This window comes from Lupinus angustifolius, chromosome LG08, assembly GCF_001865875.1.
Source record: "Lupinus angustifolius cultivar Tanjil chromosome LG08, LupAngTanjil_v1.0, whole genome shotgun sequence".
Taxonomy (NCBI): domain Eukaryota; kingdom Viridiplantae; phylum Streptophyta; class Magnoliopsida; order Fabales; family Fabaceae; genus Lupinus; species Lupinus angustifolius.
Window position 1 is genome coordinate 25,266,298 of NC_032016.1, and position 19,418 is coordinate 25,285,715.

Here is a 19,418-nt window from a genome sequence, read left to right on the forward strand (position 1 = left end):
TATATTATATTATAGTATTGCCTTTTTACTTTGTTCTAGTTACTTAAATATTATTTCTATATTTAATAGAGGGGTTTTGTAATATCTTTTGTTGTGATAAAGCGATCCGATTTAAAATTGTATATGTTGTACGAGTATATGGGTTTGGGTATTTTGACTCAAATTTGTTTAATATTTTTTCGTTTTTTTTAACGGCAATAGTTAGTATGTTAGTATTTTTTCGAACTCACAACCTCCTGCACTTCATTCTTTATGACCATCATCTTCTCAATTAATTGATATAAATCAACAAGTAGATAAAGTAAATGTAATGCTTATCATAATATGTTTAAAAATTGTATTAAAGTACTTAAAGTTTATTTCAGTTCGATAAGAATTTGTCCAGATTAAAATTTTAATTGATCTCTACTCAATTGTAGTTTGAGAATTGTTTATTTCGATCCTTTGGTACCAAATGGTTTAATTCGTCTAGAGTTTACAAATTGTTTAGTTCAACTTATTAATTATGTAGATTTACTTCATTAGCTCAAACAACAATTCTTTATATAATATATAAACTTAATTTTTTTAACATGAATCTATACACACAAACACATCTACATACTCATATATAATTGAATTAGATTCTGAATATAAAAGTACTTAAAATAGATTTGGCTCAATTTTGACTTGTCTAATTCATAAAATAGTTAAAAGATAAATAATGAAGCAAAATTAGAACTAGTTTTCACAATTTTTAGATTCATTGGTAAGTACAATAACAATGAGCAATTGTAAAAAATAAAACAATAATACATATTTATTGTAATTATCCTTCATTATTTTTGGGTATTTCAATGGTAGCCTGTAACCTTCTTTTTAAGTAAGAAAATAATCTCTTTTTATAGTGTGATTATTATTCCCAATAAGTATAATGATATTTTGGGCAAAGTTCATGGGTTCTGCCCACCAGCGTTTATTGGGCGGACAAAACATGAAAAATGTATACACCTACCTAGAATGTTTGCCCACCCACAAATATTATTAGATAAAGTATTAAATATCAAATATGTAATTGTATTTGTATTTTGTCAAATGTAAAAAAATGTGTTTCATTGTTATATACACATTTGTATCTCAAATGTAAAAAATACTATCATTTTTTTATTACGTATATGTATTTATATTTTGTATATTATATATATACACATGTACTATACATATTTTGTATTATATATGCACTTATATTTTGTATTTATTATTTTATTTATATGATTGTTTAATATCATAAATATATTTGTATGCAAAATGTATTGTATATTTTGTATGAAATTATATTTTTTTAGTTTTATTTAGGATGAAAAGCAAATTCATTATATATATTTAGGTGAACATAATATGATATTTCATATAATATTAAGAATGGTCGTGTTCATGCCGACCTTAATTTAGGTGGACATTTGGTGAGCATATACATGACAATCCGAATTATCAATACTATCAACAGACAGTTACTCTATTTGTAATCGAACATGAGAACTTTTAATCACATTATCTTGTCTTTGTAATTTAATGAAAAATATTTTTTGAAGTATTGTGAGAAAAAGTGATAGACGAGAGGGTGTGGGATGTAAACGGTTGTTCCACTTAATTGCAGCGGATAAGGTGCACAGAAGAAGAAACCTCCTCTGAAGGACAATCTCTGTTCATTATTTTTTTATCATATGCTCACTCTCACCACTTCATCAAACACCATATTCATATGCCTATCAACTGTTCGATAAAATGCCTCTCATTTTGTTATACTAGCTGTTTCTTATCTACATCGTCATGGGACTTCTTAGCTTTGATATCAATGCCATTTCTCCTTCTACTTTTCATTATGCTTCCATTTCCTCTTTCTCTTCATACGCAATTCCAATTTCTCCGATACCCTTTTCAGGTAATGTTCTCAATACCAGAGTTTTAACCAAGTTTCACCTTTTTTATTCCCCCAACCTCAAATTTGTGCTGCCACTCAGTGCTTCCTCGCTCAATGATGCTTCCAATGTTGGGTTGGTTAGTGACGCGATTAATCCTAAAGACTTGGAATTTAAGCCTTCCTTTGATGAATATTTGAAGGCTATGGAATCCAGAACTTCAAGGAAGAAAAAGCGTGCTTCTACTACTGATACCACATCTCAAAAACAGAATGTGAGGGAAAAGGGAGAAGAAGGTGATAAAAAAGTTGAAAGGGTTGGAGAGAAAATTGATGGAAAAGAAGAGTTTGAAGCTGCTAAAGAGGACGGGAAAACTATAGCTATGTATAAAGAAGAACGTTCATCGACCAGTGATGTTACTGTGAGACAGAGAAATACTAAAGGGTTTAAAAATGAGCACGGTAGGAAAGAAAGCCAAATTGATGTAAAGGGAAAGCAGAAACGTGAGGCAAATGTAAGAGAAGATGTGTGGTCGAAACAAAAGAGTCATGATAGTTTAGAACCTGAATCTGACGGCAAAAGTGGGAGTGGAAGTGGTAGGATAAGCAATAGCATAACCAGGCCTAATTCAAATTATAGCCTCGGAGAGAAGGTAGTTAGTAACAGACAAAGGGATTACAATACACATGGTAAAGGTTCTGGTGGAAATAAGACTGTAGTTAGAAATAAAGTTATGGACACAGGGGCTGGGAGAAGAAATACTGAGATTGAGAGTGTTGTGAACAGAAGCGTACCGGAAAATGTCAAACTGAATAGAAACAGTAAGCGTTTCATTGACAGGGGCTATGATTCTGACAATGTGGAGGTGGAACGAGCTGCATTCACGAACTTGGAGGTTATCAACAGGATACAATTTTCACACAAGGAACTGGAGGAGAGAATCCAAAAGCTTGCAAGATTGTATGTAATCCATTGCTTCTCTCCATTTTCTGTGATACCTACAATGGGCAAAATAATATGCTCAAAAGTTAGATTTATGCATGAAATTTTATGTTGAGTTATCTTTTTTCTATTAAAACAACACGTTTTAATAAAATGTTGCTGCCGAGAACAATTGAGGTATTATATTCAGGGTGCATAACACCAAAAATTGCATGTCTGTTGATATTCAAGCTTAGTTTTATCTTTTATGATTATTTGGCATCATATTCATTCAATATTTAGATTTGAAGTTGTTAGGTTGCACTTTGGTGGTTTTTCCTTTAAATTGGAGTTGAATCAGTGTGCCACAAGAAAGTGCAGCTAGATTAGAGTAAGGCATTTGCCTCAGCTCACAACTAATCTCCAGATTCAGTTTGCAACTTTGCATAGAATGTGCTTATCAAGTTTGTTAATATGGGGTTTATTAATCATTATTTGTTGTTTGGAACTGCATCATCACAGATAATGTGCCAAACTGCACCTATTACATACAGTCTGTTATTTATGCTTTATGTTTTTTTGCGTGGCTGTGATATTTATGCTTAACGTCAGTCAAGAATTCCTGAGCTGGGGAAATTGCACTCAAGTCAACTCCGGTGAAATCCAAATGATAGACGGTGTTTTTTGTAAACGGAATGTGATTATGCTCAAGTGCATTTTCTTGTAGTATATACTTTTATGAGACATGTTATTTGGGAATCTTTCATTTTCTCCTACCATCTAGATTCATGAGAGCCTTGTGAGTATTATATTAAAGCATTGTTTCTGTCTGCATCTATGAGTTTAAATTACTGCCGGACCCAAAGAAAATAGATATTATTGATATCTCATAGGTAACAGTTGGAGGTTAATCTTTTTCTTTTCTCCCTGCTCTCCTAAGTTGATAGTCCAATGGCTATTCGCAGCACATGATTTTAGATTTTTCTTTTATTATTTCAGTCTTGTTAAAGTGTCCATTTCTTGTTTTCCTCACCATTTTCCTAAACAGGTTGAATGGCACAGATATCGATTTGCCTGAATGGTTGTTCTCTAAAGCGATCAGAAGTGCGAAAATCAAATTTAATGACTACTCTATAACTAGGGTTATCATACTCTTGGGAAATCTAGGGAACTGGCAGCGGGTGATACAGGTTATTGAATGGCTTCAAAGGCGTGAGCGTTTCAAATCCAATAAGCTAAGGTACTTGAATGGCTTCATTGAATGGTCTGTGATGCTCAGTAAAACTAATACTTTGCTTGAATGGCTAATGATTAGGCATTTGTATAACTATTGTGTTTACCTTCCATACCAAATGATATAAAACTGTAAAATTAGACTTGTGTGATCAAATGGTGGATATTTTATGTGCATGTACATTTTATGTAGTGGCAAATTCCCAAAATATAAGATTGGTTTTTCTGACACATATACAGAGAAAACATTTTGCATGCAAACTTTTCCCTCTTGCTACCGAATACCCTTCTTTTTCTTTTTTGCTTCAAGTATCTTTTAATGTTCTGTTCTTTTACGTTAGGCATATATACACTGCTGCTCTTGATGTCCTCAGAAAGTCAAGGAGACCTGTAGAGGCACTAAATATGTTTAATGCAATGCTGGTAATGGTTGTAATCCATGCAGTGTGATACCTTACTACGTTTCTTAACATGACTTGGGAATATGGACAGTTTCACTAACACTTTGTCGTTTTCTTCCAGCAACAAATGGCCACATATCCTGATTTAGTAGCTTATCGTAGTATTGCTGTTACTCTTGGACAAGCAGGGCATATGAAGGAACTCTTCGATGTGATTGATATTATGCGATCACCGCCAAAAAAGAAGTTCAAAACAGGGCCATTTGAGAAGTGGGACCCAAGGCTGGAGCCAGATAGTGTAGTCTATGATGCAGTAAGTTGTTGCTAAAGATGAACTTAGTTTTAAGAGGCCTAAGAGATAGTTGCATTGCCTGGTCTTTTTGCAGAGCATTTGGTTATTCTTATTTATACTATTGTGTCTGGGCTTTCTTATACTACATACTCAGCATTGGTTAAGTATCACCCTAGGCTTGGTTTAGTATTTTAAATATCAACTGGGTTTGCAGGTCCTTAATGCTTGTGTCAAGGGGAAGCAATGGGAAGGAGCCTTTTGGGTTTTACAGCAGTTAAAGAAGGAAGGCCAACAACCCTCTGCTACAACTTATGGCCTAGTTATGGAGGTAATAATCACCTCAATAGTTTTACAATTTATAGTCACATTTACGTAATTTACACATGTCTTGGTAGATATCTATCTTTCTAGTCAACCAGAGAAGTAAAACTGGATGATTTTGTTGTGACTTCTTTAAATAATTTAATAATATTAAGATTCTTTAGAAACATCAAGTATAAAGGGGTAGGATATAGGATCTCCACCAATTGAAATAAAGGAATAAATTAAAAGCAAGGAAAAGAATACATCATCGCAAACTAGCAGTCCACTCGCTCATTCTCACTTGGAGTTGGAGAAGACATTTATATTTAGTATAGCATAGCACGGTTGAGAAGGGATGTGATTGGTGATTCAAATTTTGCTTCAAATAAAATAGAATAACAAAATCCATTAAATATGAGATCCTTACAAGAGTTAGGACAAGGTTCCTACTTGTGGTTGACTTGAATTTTATCACAATTGGAAAATTCTTATTCCATGTAATAAATGAAAACTACAACTTATTGCATGTATGGATGTTGGCTTTAACATAATTCATATCTTATTCTGATTGTTTTGATTCAAGGTTTGAAAATTGCCCATGACATGTTTTAAAACCCCACCAAATGGGATTAAAGCTTGGTTGTTGTTGTTGTTGTCTGAATCATGAATTTGTGTATGCTTGAGCAGGTGATGTTTTCATGTGGCAAGTACAAGTTGGTTCATGAATTTTTCAGAAAACTTCAAAAGTCTTATATTCCCAATTCATTGACATATAGAGGTATCCTCATTTATTTTGATATCCTTGTCAAACACTTACTTTCAGATGATATTGACGTTCCTGTTATATGCAGTTCTCGTCAACACACTTTGGAAAGAGGGAAAAACTGATCAGGCTGTATTGACTGTGCAAGAAATGGAAAATCGTGGAATTGTAGGTTCTGCTTCTATTTATTATGACCTAGCTCGATGCCTTTGTTCTGCTGGAAGAATTCATGAGGGACTGATGCAGGTGATTTTCGTTATTCCTACTTCCTCTTGCAGTTGCTTTTTTTATAGGGCGGGGAGGAGGTGGGCGTATGAATATAATGTCTATAAGTAATTCATTTTCTTCGAAAAATATAAATGCATTAAAGAAGCAAATCATGTATTGTTAAAATTACAACAACGAGGCCAAGAAATGCAACCTTTACCTAACCAATAAGAGTTCATCAAGTCTCAAAAGAACAAAGAAGGCTCAAAACCGACCATGCAATAGTTCTTCCTTAAATTGAACTATGGAATGTTCCATGAAGGTGTAAGGGTTGTTTCTCTGACTTTGCTTGGTAGAATTTATTTCATGTAATTTTGTATGTCCAACAATTTAAAAATTGGCTCAAAGGGGAGGCACCCATGTTCAAAAATGGTCGATGAAGGGGAATCCTCATAATTTCATAATGCAATGTATGGTAGTGTGGATTTGAAGAAAAAGAAAGGAAATTGTTGATGAATCTACTATCTTGACTATACATGAATTACTGTAAATACATCACTGAATTACTTTCTTAATTTATTTCCAAACCCATTATACAGAACATAGCCTAAGAAACAATAAATGGGAAATCACTTTTAATGTTCGGTTAGCAGTGTTGAAAGCAAGAATTACTGGTCTCATTGTCTGTTAAATATTTAAATCTGTTTTGAAGGTATTTTTTTGGTTCAAAGAGAAGTGTCGTCACTGTCCTGCTTTGTATGAAAATAAGTTAGTTTTAGTACACAGGTGTATTTAACTATTTATACATTTTAATACTTGACCAAAGTAGGTATGCCTCGTGTTTTTACAGATAGACAAGATATGCAAGGTTGCAAATAAACCACTGGTAGTGACCTACACTGGCTTGATGCAAGCATGTCTAGACTGTGGAAACATTCAAGATGGGGCGTTTATTTTTGAGAAAATGAAGGAAATTTGTGCTCCGAATCTGGTTACTTTTAACATATTGCTGAAAGGTTACCTGGACCATGGGATGTTTCAAGAAGCTAAAGAGTTGTTTGAGAAGATGTTAGAAAACAAAAATCATCGGAGGGAAAATACTGATTACAAAATGCTGGTAACGCCAGATATTTACACATTCAACACCATGTTGGATGCGTGTGTTGCAGAGAAGAGATGGGATCATTTTGATGATATCTATCTAAGAATGTTCCAGCATGGTTACCACTTCAATGCAAAACGTCATCTTCGAATGGTACTGGAGGCTTCAAGAGCTGGAAAGGTGACCTTCCTCTTCTTTTTTGTACAAATTCATTTATTTTGAATTATCCTGTATGATCTTGTGGAAAGTGAATCCTAGTTTTGTACTTGTGGTAATTTAAGATATGTGAGTGGCGGTAGGTATATGTTAGGAGTAAATATGAATATAAGCTTTGCTTGGCTAAGGCAATAAAGAGGCAGAAAATAAAAATGGACTGCATTTTTGTGCTATCCCCTCTAAACATTTTCCTCTCAAATGCTATTTGAATGCCATGTTATGAAATCTCTGTTCTACATTTCTCCTTACTGATACGGACTACCGAGAATAAGAAATGCTAACTTCATGAGGATATCTGTGATCCATTCATTTTACTTAATCAAATCTTGTTTCCTTTTCAGATAGGGCCTTTGGAGATAACATGGAAGTACTTAGCCAATACCGGTCGCGTTCCGCCACCTCCTCTGGTGAAGGAGATGTTATGTCTGAAGCTTGAAAAGGATGACTATGTTTCTGCCCTCACATGTATCACCAATAATTCCCCAAAAGACTTGCAGCCATTTTCCAAATCATCATGGTTGAATCTATTCAAAGATAATTCTCAACGGTTTCAGAAGGATAGGCTTGTTAGACTAATGAATGAGGCTAGCAGTGTAGTTTCCAATAGTAGCACACCAAACCCAATTCTAGTGTATCTAATGCAATCATGCAAAGAGTTTTTATGTGCTAGTGACCTTAGTGTAGCTGATAAGGATTCAGCTGGAACCGTATTTGCAGTAGAAAATAATCTTGCAGCATGCTTAAGATGAAAATTTATGCCCAAGTTTTGTAATTGTATATACTCGACCAACATGTTATTAAACACTTGTATTAAATTTATTCGATGCAAGTTTAATACTCCACTGTTTCTTATTCAGACTTTTTATTTGATTTGGCGTTTTGATGTTAGCATCATGAGTTATTGCACATGAACTTTGTATGTTTCTAGAGGCATAGTAATGTCATATTTTTAAAGGAAAACCTATAATACATTTTCAAATAATTAACAATTTTAAATTATTAATTAGAGATCAATGCTGTTAATATCTATACGGGAAAACACAAAATAACCACCCATCATGGTGTAATTTGTGTTTTCCTATTTTACCCTTAATATCTTTTTATTTCTACCAAAAAACCATATAATATTATTTTCTTATTTTATCGTTATTATCTTCTTATTTTAAAAGTGTATTTAAAAAATTGAATATCAGACTAATTGAATAAATTCAACTGTAAATTTAGCGCAAAAAATTATATTTGAATTTATAAAATACAAACTATACATTATAAACGATAGGAAAGCAGGTTGACAGGCACGACAGTGCATGTCAACACGCTAGTATTTATATAATAATAATTGCACACACTAAACCAAGGAACATATTTGCCATCATTGACCTTAGTTATCATATAATGGCGAATTGATGCTTCCTTTATATATTTTATTATCCCATCACAGCTTTGCAATAATGCGCTACAACTAACTCTTATTTGCCTTCTAAACTATTCAACTCAACTTCAATACTAAAAAGGTTTCATATTTGATGCATTTTATGGAACAAAATCTATCACATATTGCATTACATTAGTGCAATATATCTGCCGAAATCTCTAATTTTGTTTTTTACTTGGAAAATGTACCTTAAAGATATATTTTCTCAAATTAAGAAATGAAAATTTTGTATTTAATATTTTATGGGTATCAATTAAATCACTTTTTGGGTTTACATAAAATCAGTATATTTTATTAAAAGTTTTCTATTCAAAGTGTGGTTGATTTTTTTATTTAATATTTAATATATAATAAATGCAAAATTTGTACATTGGGTAGATATCATTAAAATCACACTTCTAACATCATTGATGCAGATGGAGTTGGCAGGTGACGAAAGGCGTTTATTTTTATAAGCACAAACATTACGATTGCTTGAATAGATTATAAGAGGGTTAAATTAAATCTTGTCCCTAAGCATAGAGTTATGATGTAAATAGTATAATATATATATATATATTTTGCCGTTGTGCATGATAAAGTCATGTGTATGTATATTCTAATCTTATCTTAATTGTTCAATCAAATCAATGATATATACTAAGTATTTCCACTTCTCATAATAACACATTATTTTCACGTGGGTATTACATTATCCAACATTTATTGAGAGAATGATATTAATTAAAGATGAATGGAGGAAGTGGGTATAGTCATTTATTCATACATACATCTTACACTTCTTCTTGTTCTTCTAGCTCTTCTATTCTATCGACGTAGGCCCCACCATTTCCTCATACACCTTCTCCATTCTCTCTATTTCTTCTGTTACTTTCACACTCTCCTTTTTCTCTTTATATTTCCCTTCCTTCTGGTATTCTATTCTTCTTTTCAATCTAATATACCAAATACTAACAAGGGTTTTACACTAATTAATTAACTCTTCCAGATCTTTAACTATTCTATTTATCATTTAATTATAATCTGATTTCGGTGACCAAGATTGTTATTAATTTTGGTAATTGTTTATTGTTTTAGGTTTTTGGTGGAGAAGGTAGAACATTTTGAAAATGAAATCACAGAGTAATGGAGTGTCGAAAGGAAGCAATAATAATAAAGTAGAAGGGAGTAATTGGGTTATTGTTGCTGCTGGTGCGTTGTTGAGTACATTATCTATTCGTCTTGGTTACAAGTTGAAGCAGGCACTTGATTCTAACCCTAACCATAATGCTACTAATCTTATCAAAGGTCCTTGTTACATTACATTCTTTATGTTCTATCATTTTCAATTTTAATTGCAAAATTGTACTTTTATCTGTTGTGGATTGTCTAATGTTTTTTTAAATTTCAGGGAATGGAAAATCGTCGAACACACGGAAATCCGCAGATTGCTTCATGAAGTCTCATGGATATTCCCTAACACAGGATAATCATGGTTGCTTCAATTGCACTTCAGGTTCAATTTGTGCTTCGAACGTCTTTTTTATTTCGTGATAACTATCCATGATGACAAGTTAAATTAGGTTTTGTTCATGTTTCCTTGTATTTTTTCTTTCTGTGTGTGTTGAAAGTTTGCTTTTGAATTATGATGGTTATGTATAAATTGTTGTGTTGTAGTTGTAGAGACTGTTATGTAAGCTTTTTGTCATTCCCTAAAACATGTAATGTCTGTCTCTGCTTTTCCCCTCACTTATCTCTCTTAAGTCTTCTCTATACTGAGTTTTAGTGGAGAATTATTCAACTTATCTTCAATGGGCTATTAAGTTTGTCAAACGTCTCTTCACTCTTATTATTATCCCTTTCTTTGATTCCATCCTCATCTTGTTTATCTGTTATCTATCTCTGTCGACAGTTTTACATCATTATCACTCCTCTCCAAGTCATTGTTAACATGAAAATGAGCTACAACAACAACCAAACCTTAGTCACAGAAGGTGAGGTTGGCTACGTGGATTGAACAGCGACATAAAGCTCTATCATAAATCATGTTCGTTGATAAAGTTTTGGTTTCTGAACTTTTGCCAATCGTTCTGCCCATGATTTTTCTTGACCTCCCATGTCTCTAGAAATTGGTCTAACTTGAAAATGAGCTGCTGTTAATAATTTACATAAATTCAAGCTACATAATGTTAGAGATAGGAAGGGATACCTACTTATCTGTACTCATAAGGTATGGTGGGTCTGGGCACAAAAAATGTTCTAATCAAGAAGATGAAATAGAACATTCTGAATCAAATCTCTTATCTCAGCTCAACAATCTATGTCACTTGTTATTTAATATTGTTATGGTTGTTGTAGATTAATTGCATTTGTGGAGATAAAACTTTTCAATTGTTAACACCAGATGCAATCTTTTGGTTACCAGCAAAGAGATGCAAACTATACTGGTAGCTCAGAGATTTAAATATTAATGAGTTGATGGTTTGCTTTCTGAGAGAATCTTGGCAACATTATGAATCATTCACCAGATAATTGGTAATTGTCTTATATGTGGAAAAAAATTAGTGATTGTAGTCGTGAATTGTAGTTGTGAATCTGACTCCAAGTTCAGTAAAAATATAATTTGCCTGTCATCCTTTTATTTATGGTTATGATGATGTTTTTGGACAGGAACTGGGAATACTGTGGAGATAAAGTGCCCACCAAATGGCCAGGTGGTCAATGAATCTGATGGGGGCCTCCCTTTGGTGACTGTTCCTACTGCTGAATTTAACAAGGAAAATGGTGTTATTTGGACATGCTTCCCTGATCGTCTGGAATTGCCTTCAAAACCATACCATTCAAACTGCTCAGAGTCACCCTGTGTGTCTGAATCTGGTTCTGATATATTTAGTAAGCGGGAAGTCATACAGAAACTGCGACAACAATTGAAGAGAAGAGATGATATGACACTGGAGATGCAAGATCAAATAGATGAATTGCGAAATTCACTCAATGCTCAGCTTGGGCTTTCATCTCATTTGCAATTGCAGCTTGATGCTGCAAATAGGGACTTATTTGACTCAGAGAGAGAGATACAGCGGCTGAGGAAAGTAATTGCAGATCACTGTGTCGGACAGTTTCCGCACGAAAAATCTGCTACGGTCACAGCTTGGCCTGCTGAGACTAGAAATGGCCATGCAAATGGGCATATAGATGTGGAGATTAATGTGGAGCCCCCTGAAAAGATAAGGGATAGTGATGAGAGAGTTGAGATACTGAGAAAGCAAGTAGGAGAGTTGAAAGAGGTAATAGAAGGAAAAGATTATTTGGTCCAGAACTACAAGGAGCAAAAAGCAGAACTCTCTCTGAAGATCAGGGAAATGCAGCAGAGACTGGATTCTCAGCTGCCTAATATTTTGTAGAAACTATGTGAATTTGTTGCTTCTTTACATTTTGACAAATCTTCACTGTCTTCCACATTCTTTATCTTCTCACTGTAATTATCTTCCCTTTGATTGTTTGGCAATATATTTGAGTTTGTGGGATGCGTGCTAGTGAGGAATGAAGCAGAGAGCTTCATACTTTTTACTTATATTTTGGTGCAAGTTGTGATAACTTAGTGCCTTTGTAGAACGCACTAGTTCAATCTTGTTAAAAGTTACTTGTGCGCTACTTAGTGCAGAAAAATGATAGTTATAATAAAATAAGATACACAAATTGGGCTGAAATTGATGGATGATAGTTCTGTATAGCTGTTTTGGGGCCTTGGCCGAAATAATCACTTTGTTAACTTCAGTCAATAAACTAACAGAATATGTATTTTAAACCATTTAACATTATAATTTTCTTACAACAAATCAAACCATTCATCTTTTATTCACACGCATTTAAAAAATTCATCTAAAAGTCAAAGACACCTTAAGATTATTACAATTTGATTGTCAATTTAACATCTCATAGAAAAGGGACATGTGTCACTTCAACCTACTTGGAAATAGCATTTAACATTATTCTACAAATACAGTGATTAAGGAGGATAGACATAAATGAATAAAGTGACACATGTAACCATAAAAAGTGTTCCACAGATTTAGGAACACGTGTGACTGGATAGATATACGAACATGTTAATTTCTACTCAAGGAACATGTGTTATTGTGGATAGCTATAGAAACATTTTAATTTCTACAATCCCCACTCAATCAAGTAGAAATCAAAATAGGCATGATGCATCAAAATAACCGTCTAACATGATGCCTAATTTTATTCGGGAAGTGCACATTATTATTCTGTAAATTTTGTATAGTCGCCAATGGCATGCCATCTCAAATATATTTTCATTTTCAATATTAAACAAATTGCAGTGAAGACCTGCAAAATCAGATGCCAAAACCATGAAATCACTTTCCAGAAAACTTAAGATATACAATTTGACTGAATTTGTATACTTATCAATGTAACCATGTGCACTACATTAGGCAAATTATGGTTCAATAGTTTTCCTTCTACCCTTGCCAATCGATATTGATATGTAATATTGTAACTCAATGATGGTTGATGCCCAACACCACAACTCTTTAAAATGGATATTGTTCCATTACACAACTCAGATTTTCACTATCAAGGTTCCCTTGACAATCACCTACAATTCAGATCAAATTCACCAACTTCACGCCAGCTATCCTGTGTCCCGGTTTCTCCATTTTCAGCTTCATCATTCAAGAAATCATCAGATGGTTCCTTCTCATCTCTCTGTGCATTGTTTCCCCATCCGTTTATCATCTGACTTGGATTACCTCCCTGATTCTGCTCTCCCATGTTATGATCAGAAATGATGCCAATGCCATGGGATAACAGTGCACTCCCTCGTATCGGGGCACAAGACATCATTTCAGCACGAGACTGTGAATGAGCTCGAGCCTGCTGTGCTTGGACCATTGCTGCCATCCGTAGTTTAGCCTCATGAGCTTCACGATCAGCCTTCTCCCTGGACTCTAGTTCCACTCTTAATTCAAACATTGCCCGTTTTTCCTCTTGGAGGAGTGCCTGCTCAATCATCAATCTCTCCTCAGACCGAAATTCCCCCAAACCTCTCTTTTGGGATATTATGTTGAAGGCAAGCGCTTGCTTCTCAAAAGTTGCTGTGAACTCGGCAATTTTAGCACTTATATTATTATCCCACTGCTGGGAACGTGAAAGCACCTTGCCAGTGGTATCAGAATCAAGCAGCCTATCATCCTCTTCTGCCTCATAGTCTGCCACAACATGATATGGCAATAACCTGCACGAACCAAATTAAGGGAATTTCTGAAACATAAGGAACCATATACAAGCAAACTTCAATTGCATTCGGACCAAAATTCAAGAATTTTTTATTTTTTATTTTAGTTTAGGGGTGGGCTTCCTTTTCAATGAAAAATTTATACATACATGACAACATCGGCCAGAAAAGCTCCTCCCCAGTGTTTTAAATTGCGATTGCGGTCGCATCAGGTGATGCGGTCCCCGCAATTTAAATCACAGACCTCCCCTATACTATGCTAAATGGTTAACATATCTGAATGAAATGCAATCAGGGCCGGAGAATACTTAAATCTATAACAAGATAAACAAATAGCAAGTAAATACTAAATAGAAGTTACGCATAGCAGTGATTGTTGTAATTTATGATATGGAAGCATAAAAAAGTAAACTTTGGACATCAGAAGGTGAAATTATAGAAACAGTTGTTGCTTAAAACAAGTGAGAAAGAGGTTAATCGAAAGAAAGGTCCTAGTATAGAAATATTTGTGAAAATGCATTGTTGAAGAGAAAGAAGTAACCTTAAGCATGCATCTCGAAGAGAAGAAAAGGGTCGTTTGAAATCGGGGTGGCAGATCCGCCAAGCGTCCTGGTACGCATTCTGGAGATCCAACTGTGATTGATTTGAGGAGTTAGGGTTAGGGTTAGGGTTAGGGTTTTGTTGGGGATTGATAGGACGTAAATGAGAGTGAATGTTGGAAGGGAAACGAGAAATAAGACCAATACTTGTTTCTTGTTGTTGCTGTTGTTGCAATTGATGTAACATCATCAAACGTTGTTGTTGTTGTTGATGATGATGATGCTGATGCTGCATTGCATTTGCTTCTTCCATTTCTTTTTTGTTTCCAACTTCATCCTCCACCCATGCCATCAAATCAATGAGTCATTTCATTTTTTATTATTTTTATTTTCCCAAAATATAATTAATCTGTAGAAGTGATTTAAAAATATAAAATCTTAGCAGCATGAGGACAATATGAAATTAAAAAAAAAAAAGACTTATTTAAGAAAATAATATATGTAATAACATAGAGATAATATAAGAAAATAATATATCCTCCTACTGATCCTTCTACTTATGAAAAAGTGACATATATTATTATACTTTATTTATTAGTGATTAATATATCGTGAATACGAGGATATAGCCTTACTTGGACGATTGCATACTTGTGTGACCAAATATATTAATTGAATACTTAACGTGATAGTGAAATAAGTAAGAAGAAGGAAAGAAGTGATACTCGAATTAAGGAATATGGGAAGTTCATTGGCGGGGTCCTCTCGTCCTCTGTTTTTCTGCTCTCCATTTAATTATTACACCAAATCCTCTTCTTTCTCCTCCTCCGCCATCCACGTCACCTCCTCCGCCGTACCTATGCCATCCCAACACCCTTCCTTCGAAATTCTCGGCGGAGCATCACACCGTTTCCTCCCTTCTCTCCCTTACTTATCACGTCCTTACAATCCTTTCCCATTCATCGCTTCCAACCGCCACTTCGAGACCATTTTCGCTTCTTTCTTCCGTTCACTTCCCGACGTCACGCTCCGCCGTCACTGCCTCAGGACTCAAGACGGCGGCACCGTCGCTCTCGATTGGGTTTCCGGCGATGATAAACTTTTACCCCATGATTCTCCACTCCTCATTTTGCTGGTTTGTTACTCTCTCGATCATAGAATCCCGTTTTGCATTCAACCCCCTCAACAACACTTTAATTACAGCTAAAGTGATTGAAACCAAATTAGCTATTTACTGGAATTATAAATTAAGTGTTCCTTTTCAAAATTGAATTTGTTTTTTTAAATTGTAATGTGGGTTTTTTGTTATGGTTTTTCTGGCAGCCAGGGTTAACTGGAGGTAGTGGTGATTCATATGTGAGACACATGTTAGTTAGAGCTCGAAAAAATGGATGGCGTGTCGTGGTTTTCAATAGCCGTGGTTGTGGACATAGCCCTGTTACTACACCTCAGGTCAACTATTTTATGTTGTTAGTTTTGATTCTGGTTTGACTTATTTGTGACTATAAATAGGTAATGTATGGTTACTTTGTGGGCACTGATTTATATGTAAAATGCAGTTCTATTCAGCTTCGTTTTTAGGAGATATGCGCGAGGTTGTTTCCCATGTCACTGCTAGGTATCCGAATGCTAATGTATATGCGGTTGGTTGGTCACTTGGGGCTAACATTCTTGTCCGTTACTTGGGTCAGGTAACAACATTATTGCTCTTTCATTTTACTCATCTTGTTAGTGTTTAAGATCATCGTTTGTGTTCTAACTGGTGCAGTGCCACCGTCTTAGGTTGAACATCTTTGTTTTTTTCATTAAACACTGCTTATATGCTATGTCATTTACATGATTAATTTTATACCTTCAGGAATCCGACAATTGTCCTCTTTCTGGCGCTGTTTCATTGTGTAATCCATTCAATTTGGTTGTGGCAGATGAGGACTTCCGAAAAGGATTTAACATTGTTTATGATAAGGCTCTTTCAAAGTCTCTATGCAAGATCTTCAAAAAGTGATATGCTTTTCTAGCTTTTTATTAATGGATAGTTTTGCTAGACATGATAGTATAACCAACATTTTTATTTTATTTTATGCAGGCATGCTTCACTCTTTGAAGATATGGGCGGTGAATATAACATTCCACTAGCAGCCAATGCCAAGTCTGTTAGGGATTTTGACGATGGACTAACCCGTGGTATGTGCCAATACTTATTGGAAGTTGGATAGGTAGATCTCAACTATCATATATTATCTGTTCACATACTCATCCATGAGATTGTGCAGTTTCTTTTGGATTCAAGTCTGTGGATGACTACTACTTTAATTCAAGCAGCTCAAATTCCATAAAAAATGTTCAAACCCCTTTGCTCTGCATCCAGGTAAAAAATTGTCATACATGTTTCTTTTGATATCTAGTTTCATAAACTTGAAACAATAAAAATAAACTTTTGATCAATTTTTAGTTTCTTTCCTAAATTTATATGATTTCTTTTTTGCGATGTCCCCTCAGCTTGTGAGACCCATGCTCGTAACACAAGTTGTGTCTTTCGGCAAAATAAGTAGTCTTTCAAGTGATGTTTTTGTTGAAAAATCACCTGTTGTGTATATGCAACTCCTAACTATGAGATTTCATCCCTGGTTTTGGAGAGAGAAGGACATTACAAAAAAGTCATTTTAAATCATGAGGAATGTGCTCAATTCTGTAAATCAAGTGTAACTGATTCTTTTAAATCTTCAATCCTAAAAAAATCTGTCTTTAACTTGATAAAAAAATTGATATTTATGATAGCACAATATCTAGTTTTCCTGACTACTATTGAACATCGAAATGATTAAAATTTCTAATTATCTTGGCAATAATTTTGTTTTTCGATTATAGCATTCATGCTACTTTATGTTGCAGATGAATTTTAGAGAAAAAAACGTTTAAAGAAAGATAAAGTGTATAGAATCATGAAGTGAATCCTTAATATCAGTAACTTTTATAAATTTATCACAATCTTGATGAGCTTGTAACTCCAATAGCACTTGCCCCAATCTATATTACTTTGTAGAGGAGGTTATTGTCCCTCTTGTTTGAAAAAAATAATATTTGAACTCAAAATAATCTCTCTTTGCAGGCAGCCAACGATCCGATTGCTCCTAATAGGGGAATTCCTCGTGAGGATATCAAGGTATGTAATTCAATCTTGGGAATATGAAAAAGTGGGAAATGAAGTAAGAATGGATAGAGATGGAATTGTTATGATTTGAAAATTTTCGTTTATTAATACAACTTAGAGGAAATGTTAACTGGTATGTTAAAATAGTTTTATTTGTAACTTTAATGTATTTGTATCCCATATTTATACTTATTTGGAAAATGGATTGAAACAAATTTCAAAATATGGAAATCAAGTGGTGCCCACACTATTTTTATTGCATCATTTTCTGTGTTCCCCCTATATATCCTTATTTGGAAAATGGAATGAAGCAAAATTTCAAAATATGAAATTCAGATGGTGACCACACTATTTCCATTGCACCCTCATTTTCAATTTTTTCACTCAATTCTCTTTATGATGTTGTCAAGCATGTAGTGACCACCTTAATATTCAACCCTCAAATTTTCATAGTATTTTGAATTGCCACACTTAGTTGCAAAAAATATTAGTTTCCCCTTTGATATCTTCCTAACTCAGTGCCGGAAGATTAACTAAACTCCACTTTTGTTCTTTCTATCTGTTAAAGTATGGTTATCTATATTTACATATTAATTTGTTTTATCCTGACTCTTTAATTAAGTACAATGTGGTTATTGTGTTATGTCAGGAAAATCCAAACTGTTTGTTAGTAGTGACACCAAAAGGTGGCCATCTGGGGTGGATTGCTGGTGATGAAGCTCCACTTGGAGCTCCCTGGACTGATCCTTTGGTAATGGATTTCATTCAACATCTAGAAAAAACTGTTAAATCCTCCAAAACTAGTAGTGATTCAGAAAAAGAAGAAGCTTTGCACCATGTTGAATTGTAGCTTGCCACTATGGCAGATATTTCATTCTTCGTATGCTTCTTGGAACATTCTGAGGATATCTCTAGTCCCCAGAATGCTAATGTGTTGAAGCAGCTATACTATTTTTTGTATGTAATATCATTTTTTTATACCAATCTCGGAATGCCTTATATAAACTAAAACTAGATTGGTGCTGTAATTGCTTTAACATTCATTATTCAAAATCTATTCAACTTTAGAATTTTATTGTGGAATTTAATATATTCTATTCAGCTAGTATTTTTATGGGTTGAGTTTGGGTTTTCAGTTATCTTGCAATCTGAAACTGAAAGTAGAACTATATAGTATGAAAGGCATCACTTGGGTTTATATATAGCTGGAATATTTCTTTTGAGGAAAATGAAACTGATAATTACATTATTTAAAACCTAGGTTCAAAATGAATCTTTAGATTTATGGGTTGAGTTTTAGAGGAGAATGAAGACTTTAGAGCCTCTCATAAGAGTATCTTATAGCTCCGAGTCTTCTTATTCTCTCCAAAACTTATCTCGCAAATATACTCTTAAAAATAATTTTTCACCATGATGGAAATCAATGTCACTGAAGTTGGAGAATGTAGGATCCTTCTTCAATCCCCACCCTCACACGCACACTGATTTTTTTTTAATAATAATTCTATCGCATATATTAACATAAGAGTGTATAATTTATATACTGTTAGTGTAAAGATTTACACACCTACACTGTATTATCTACCATTCATTTGGATTATTTTTTCTGAAAAGTCAACTATGATTAAATATCAACGATGGCATAAAACTCATACACTATCACTACACACATCTTTTTCTCTTTACAATAAGAGTGTAAACTTTATATATTACCG

The 19,418-nt window shown here is 34.1% G+C and overlaps 4 protein-coding genes across 5 annotated transcripts; 3 read left to right on the forward strand and 1 right to left on the reverse strand.

The window, feature by feature from the left end:
• LOC109355586 (pentatricopeptide repeat-containing protein At1g30610, chloroplastic) lies at nucleotides 1,624-8,192 on the forward strand. Of its 2 annotated transcripts, XM_019598818.1 has the most exons (10): nucleotides 1,624-1,839; nucleotides 1,900-2,858; nucleotides 3,868-4,059; nucleotides 4,394-4,475; nucleotides 4,575-4,766; nucleotides 4,960-5,073; nucleotides 5,736-5,826; nucleotides 5,900-6,057; nucleotides 6,869-7,300; nucleotides 7,678-8,192. In XM_019598818.1, exons 1-10 carry the CDS (start codon nucleotides 1,810-1,812, stop codon nucleotides 8,083-8,085), a joined length of 2,658 nt encoding a protein of 885 aa, XP_019454363.1. In that variant the 5' UTR covers nucleotides 1,624-1,809; the 3' UTR covers nucleotides 8,086-8,192. The 2 variants fall into 2 exon arrangements, with proteins under 2 accessions (XP_019454363.1, XP_019454362.1); XM_019598817.1 differs by having other exon boundaries at nucleotides 1,624-2,858.
• LOC109355587 lies at nucleotides 9,666-12,359 on the forward strand. The gene is made up of 4 exons (XM_019598819.1): nucleotides 9,666-9,684; nucleotides 9,849-10,058; nucleotides 10,162-10,266; nucleotides 11,421-12,359. Exons 2-4 carry the CDS (start codon nucleotides 9,881-9,883, stop codon nucleotides 12,152-12,154), a joined length of 1,017 nt encoding a protein of 338 aa, XP_019454364.1. The 5' UTR covers nucleotides 9,666-9,684; nucleotides 9,849-9,880; the 3' UTR covers nucleotides 12,155-12,359.
• LOC109353342 lies at nucleotides 13,112-14,909 on the reverse strand. The gene is made up of 2 exons (XM_019595576.1): nucleotides 14,555-14,909; nucleotides 13,112-14,013 (listed from the first exon to the last, which is right to left on the reverse strand). Exons 1-2 carry the CDS (start codon nucleotides 14,902-14,904, stop codon nucleotides 13,371-13,373), a joined length of 993 nt encoding a protein of 330 aa, XP_019451121.1. The 5' UTR covers nucleotides 14,905-14,909; the 3' UTR covers nucleotides 13,112-13,370.
• LOC109353302 (embryogenesis-associated protein EMB8) lies at nucleotides 15,266-18,668 on the forward strand. Its single transcript, XM_019595525.1, has 8 exons — nucleotides 15,266-15,687; nucleotides 15,876-16,004; nucleotides 16,112-16,243; nucleotides 16,411-16,553; nucleotides 16,639-16,736; nucleotides 16,826-16,920; nucleotides 17,662-17,715; nucleotides 18,353-18,668. The coding sequence occupies exons 1-8, from the start codon at nucleotides 15,292-15,294 to the stop codon at nucleotides 18,551-18,553; spliced, it is 1,248 nt and encodes a 415-aa protein (XP_019451070.1). The 5' UTR covers nucleotides 15,266-15,291; the 3' UTR covers nucleotides 18,554-18,668.

Excerpts from the sequence above, each read along its gene's own strand:
- LOC109355586 (XM_019598817.1), top strand. The coding sequence starts at position 1,810 with ATGGGACTTCTTAGCTTTGATATCAATGCCATTTCTCCTTCTACTTTT. Across the intron at positions 5,827-5,899 it reads CAATTCATTGACATATAGAG|TTCTCGTCAACACACTTTGG; the intron begins GTATCCTCATTT and ends TGTTATATGCAG. Across the intron at positions 6,058-6,868 it reads TTCATGAGGGACTGATGCAG|ATAGACAAGATATGCAAGGT; the intron begins GTGATTTTCGTT and ends GTGTTTTTACAG.
- LOC109355587 (XM_019598819.1), top strand. The coding sequence starts at position 9,881 with ATGAAATCACAGAGTAATGGAGTGTCGAAAGGAAGCAATAATAATAAA. Across the intron at positions 10,059-10,161 it reads TGCTACTAATCTTATCAAAG|GGAATGGAAAATCGTCGAAC; the intron begins GTCCTTGTTACA and ends TTTAAATTTCAG. Across the intron at positions 10,267-11,420 it reads TTGCTTCAATTGCACTTCAG|GAACTGGGAATACTGTGGAG; the intron begins GTTCAATTTGTG and ends GTTTTTGGACAG.
- LOC109353342 (XM_019595576.1), bottom strand. The coding sequence starts at position 14,904 with ATGGCATGGGTGGAGGATGAAGTTGGAAACAAAAAAGAAATGGAAGAA. Across the intron at positions 14,014-14,554 it reads CTTCGAGATGCATGCTTAAG|GTTATTGCCATATCATGTTG; the intron begins GTTACTTCTTTC and ends TGGTTCGTGCAG.
- LOC109353302 (XM_019595525.1), top strand. The coding sequence starts at position 15,292 with ATGGGAAGTTCATTGGCGGGGTCCTCTCGTCCTCTGTTTTTCTGCTCT. Across the intron at positions 16,005-16,111 it reads GCCCTGTTACTACACCTCAG|TTCTATTCAGCTTCGTTTTT; the intron begins GTCAACTATTTT and ends TGTAAAATGCAG. Across the intron at positions 17,716-18,352 it reads TTCCTCGTGAGGATATCAAG|GAAAATCCAAACTGTTTGTT; the intron begins GTATGTAATTCA and ends GTGTTATGTCAG.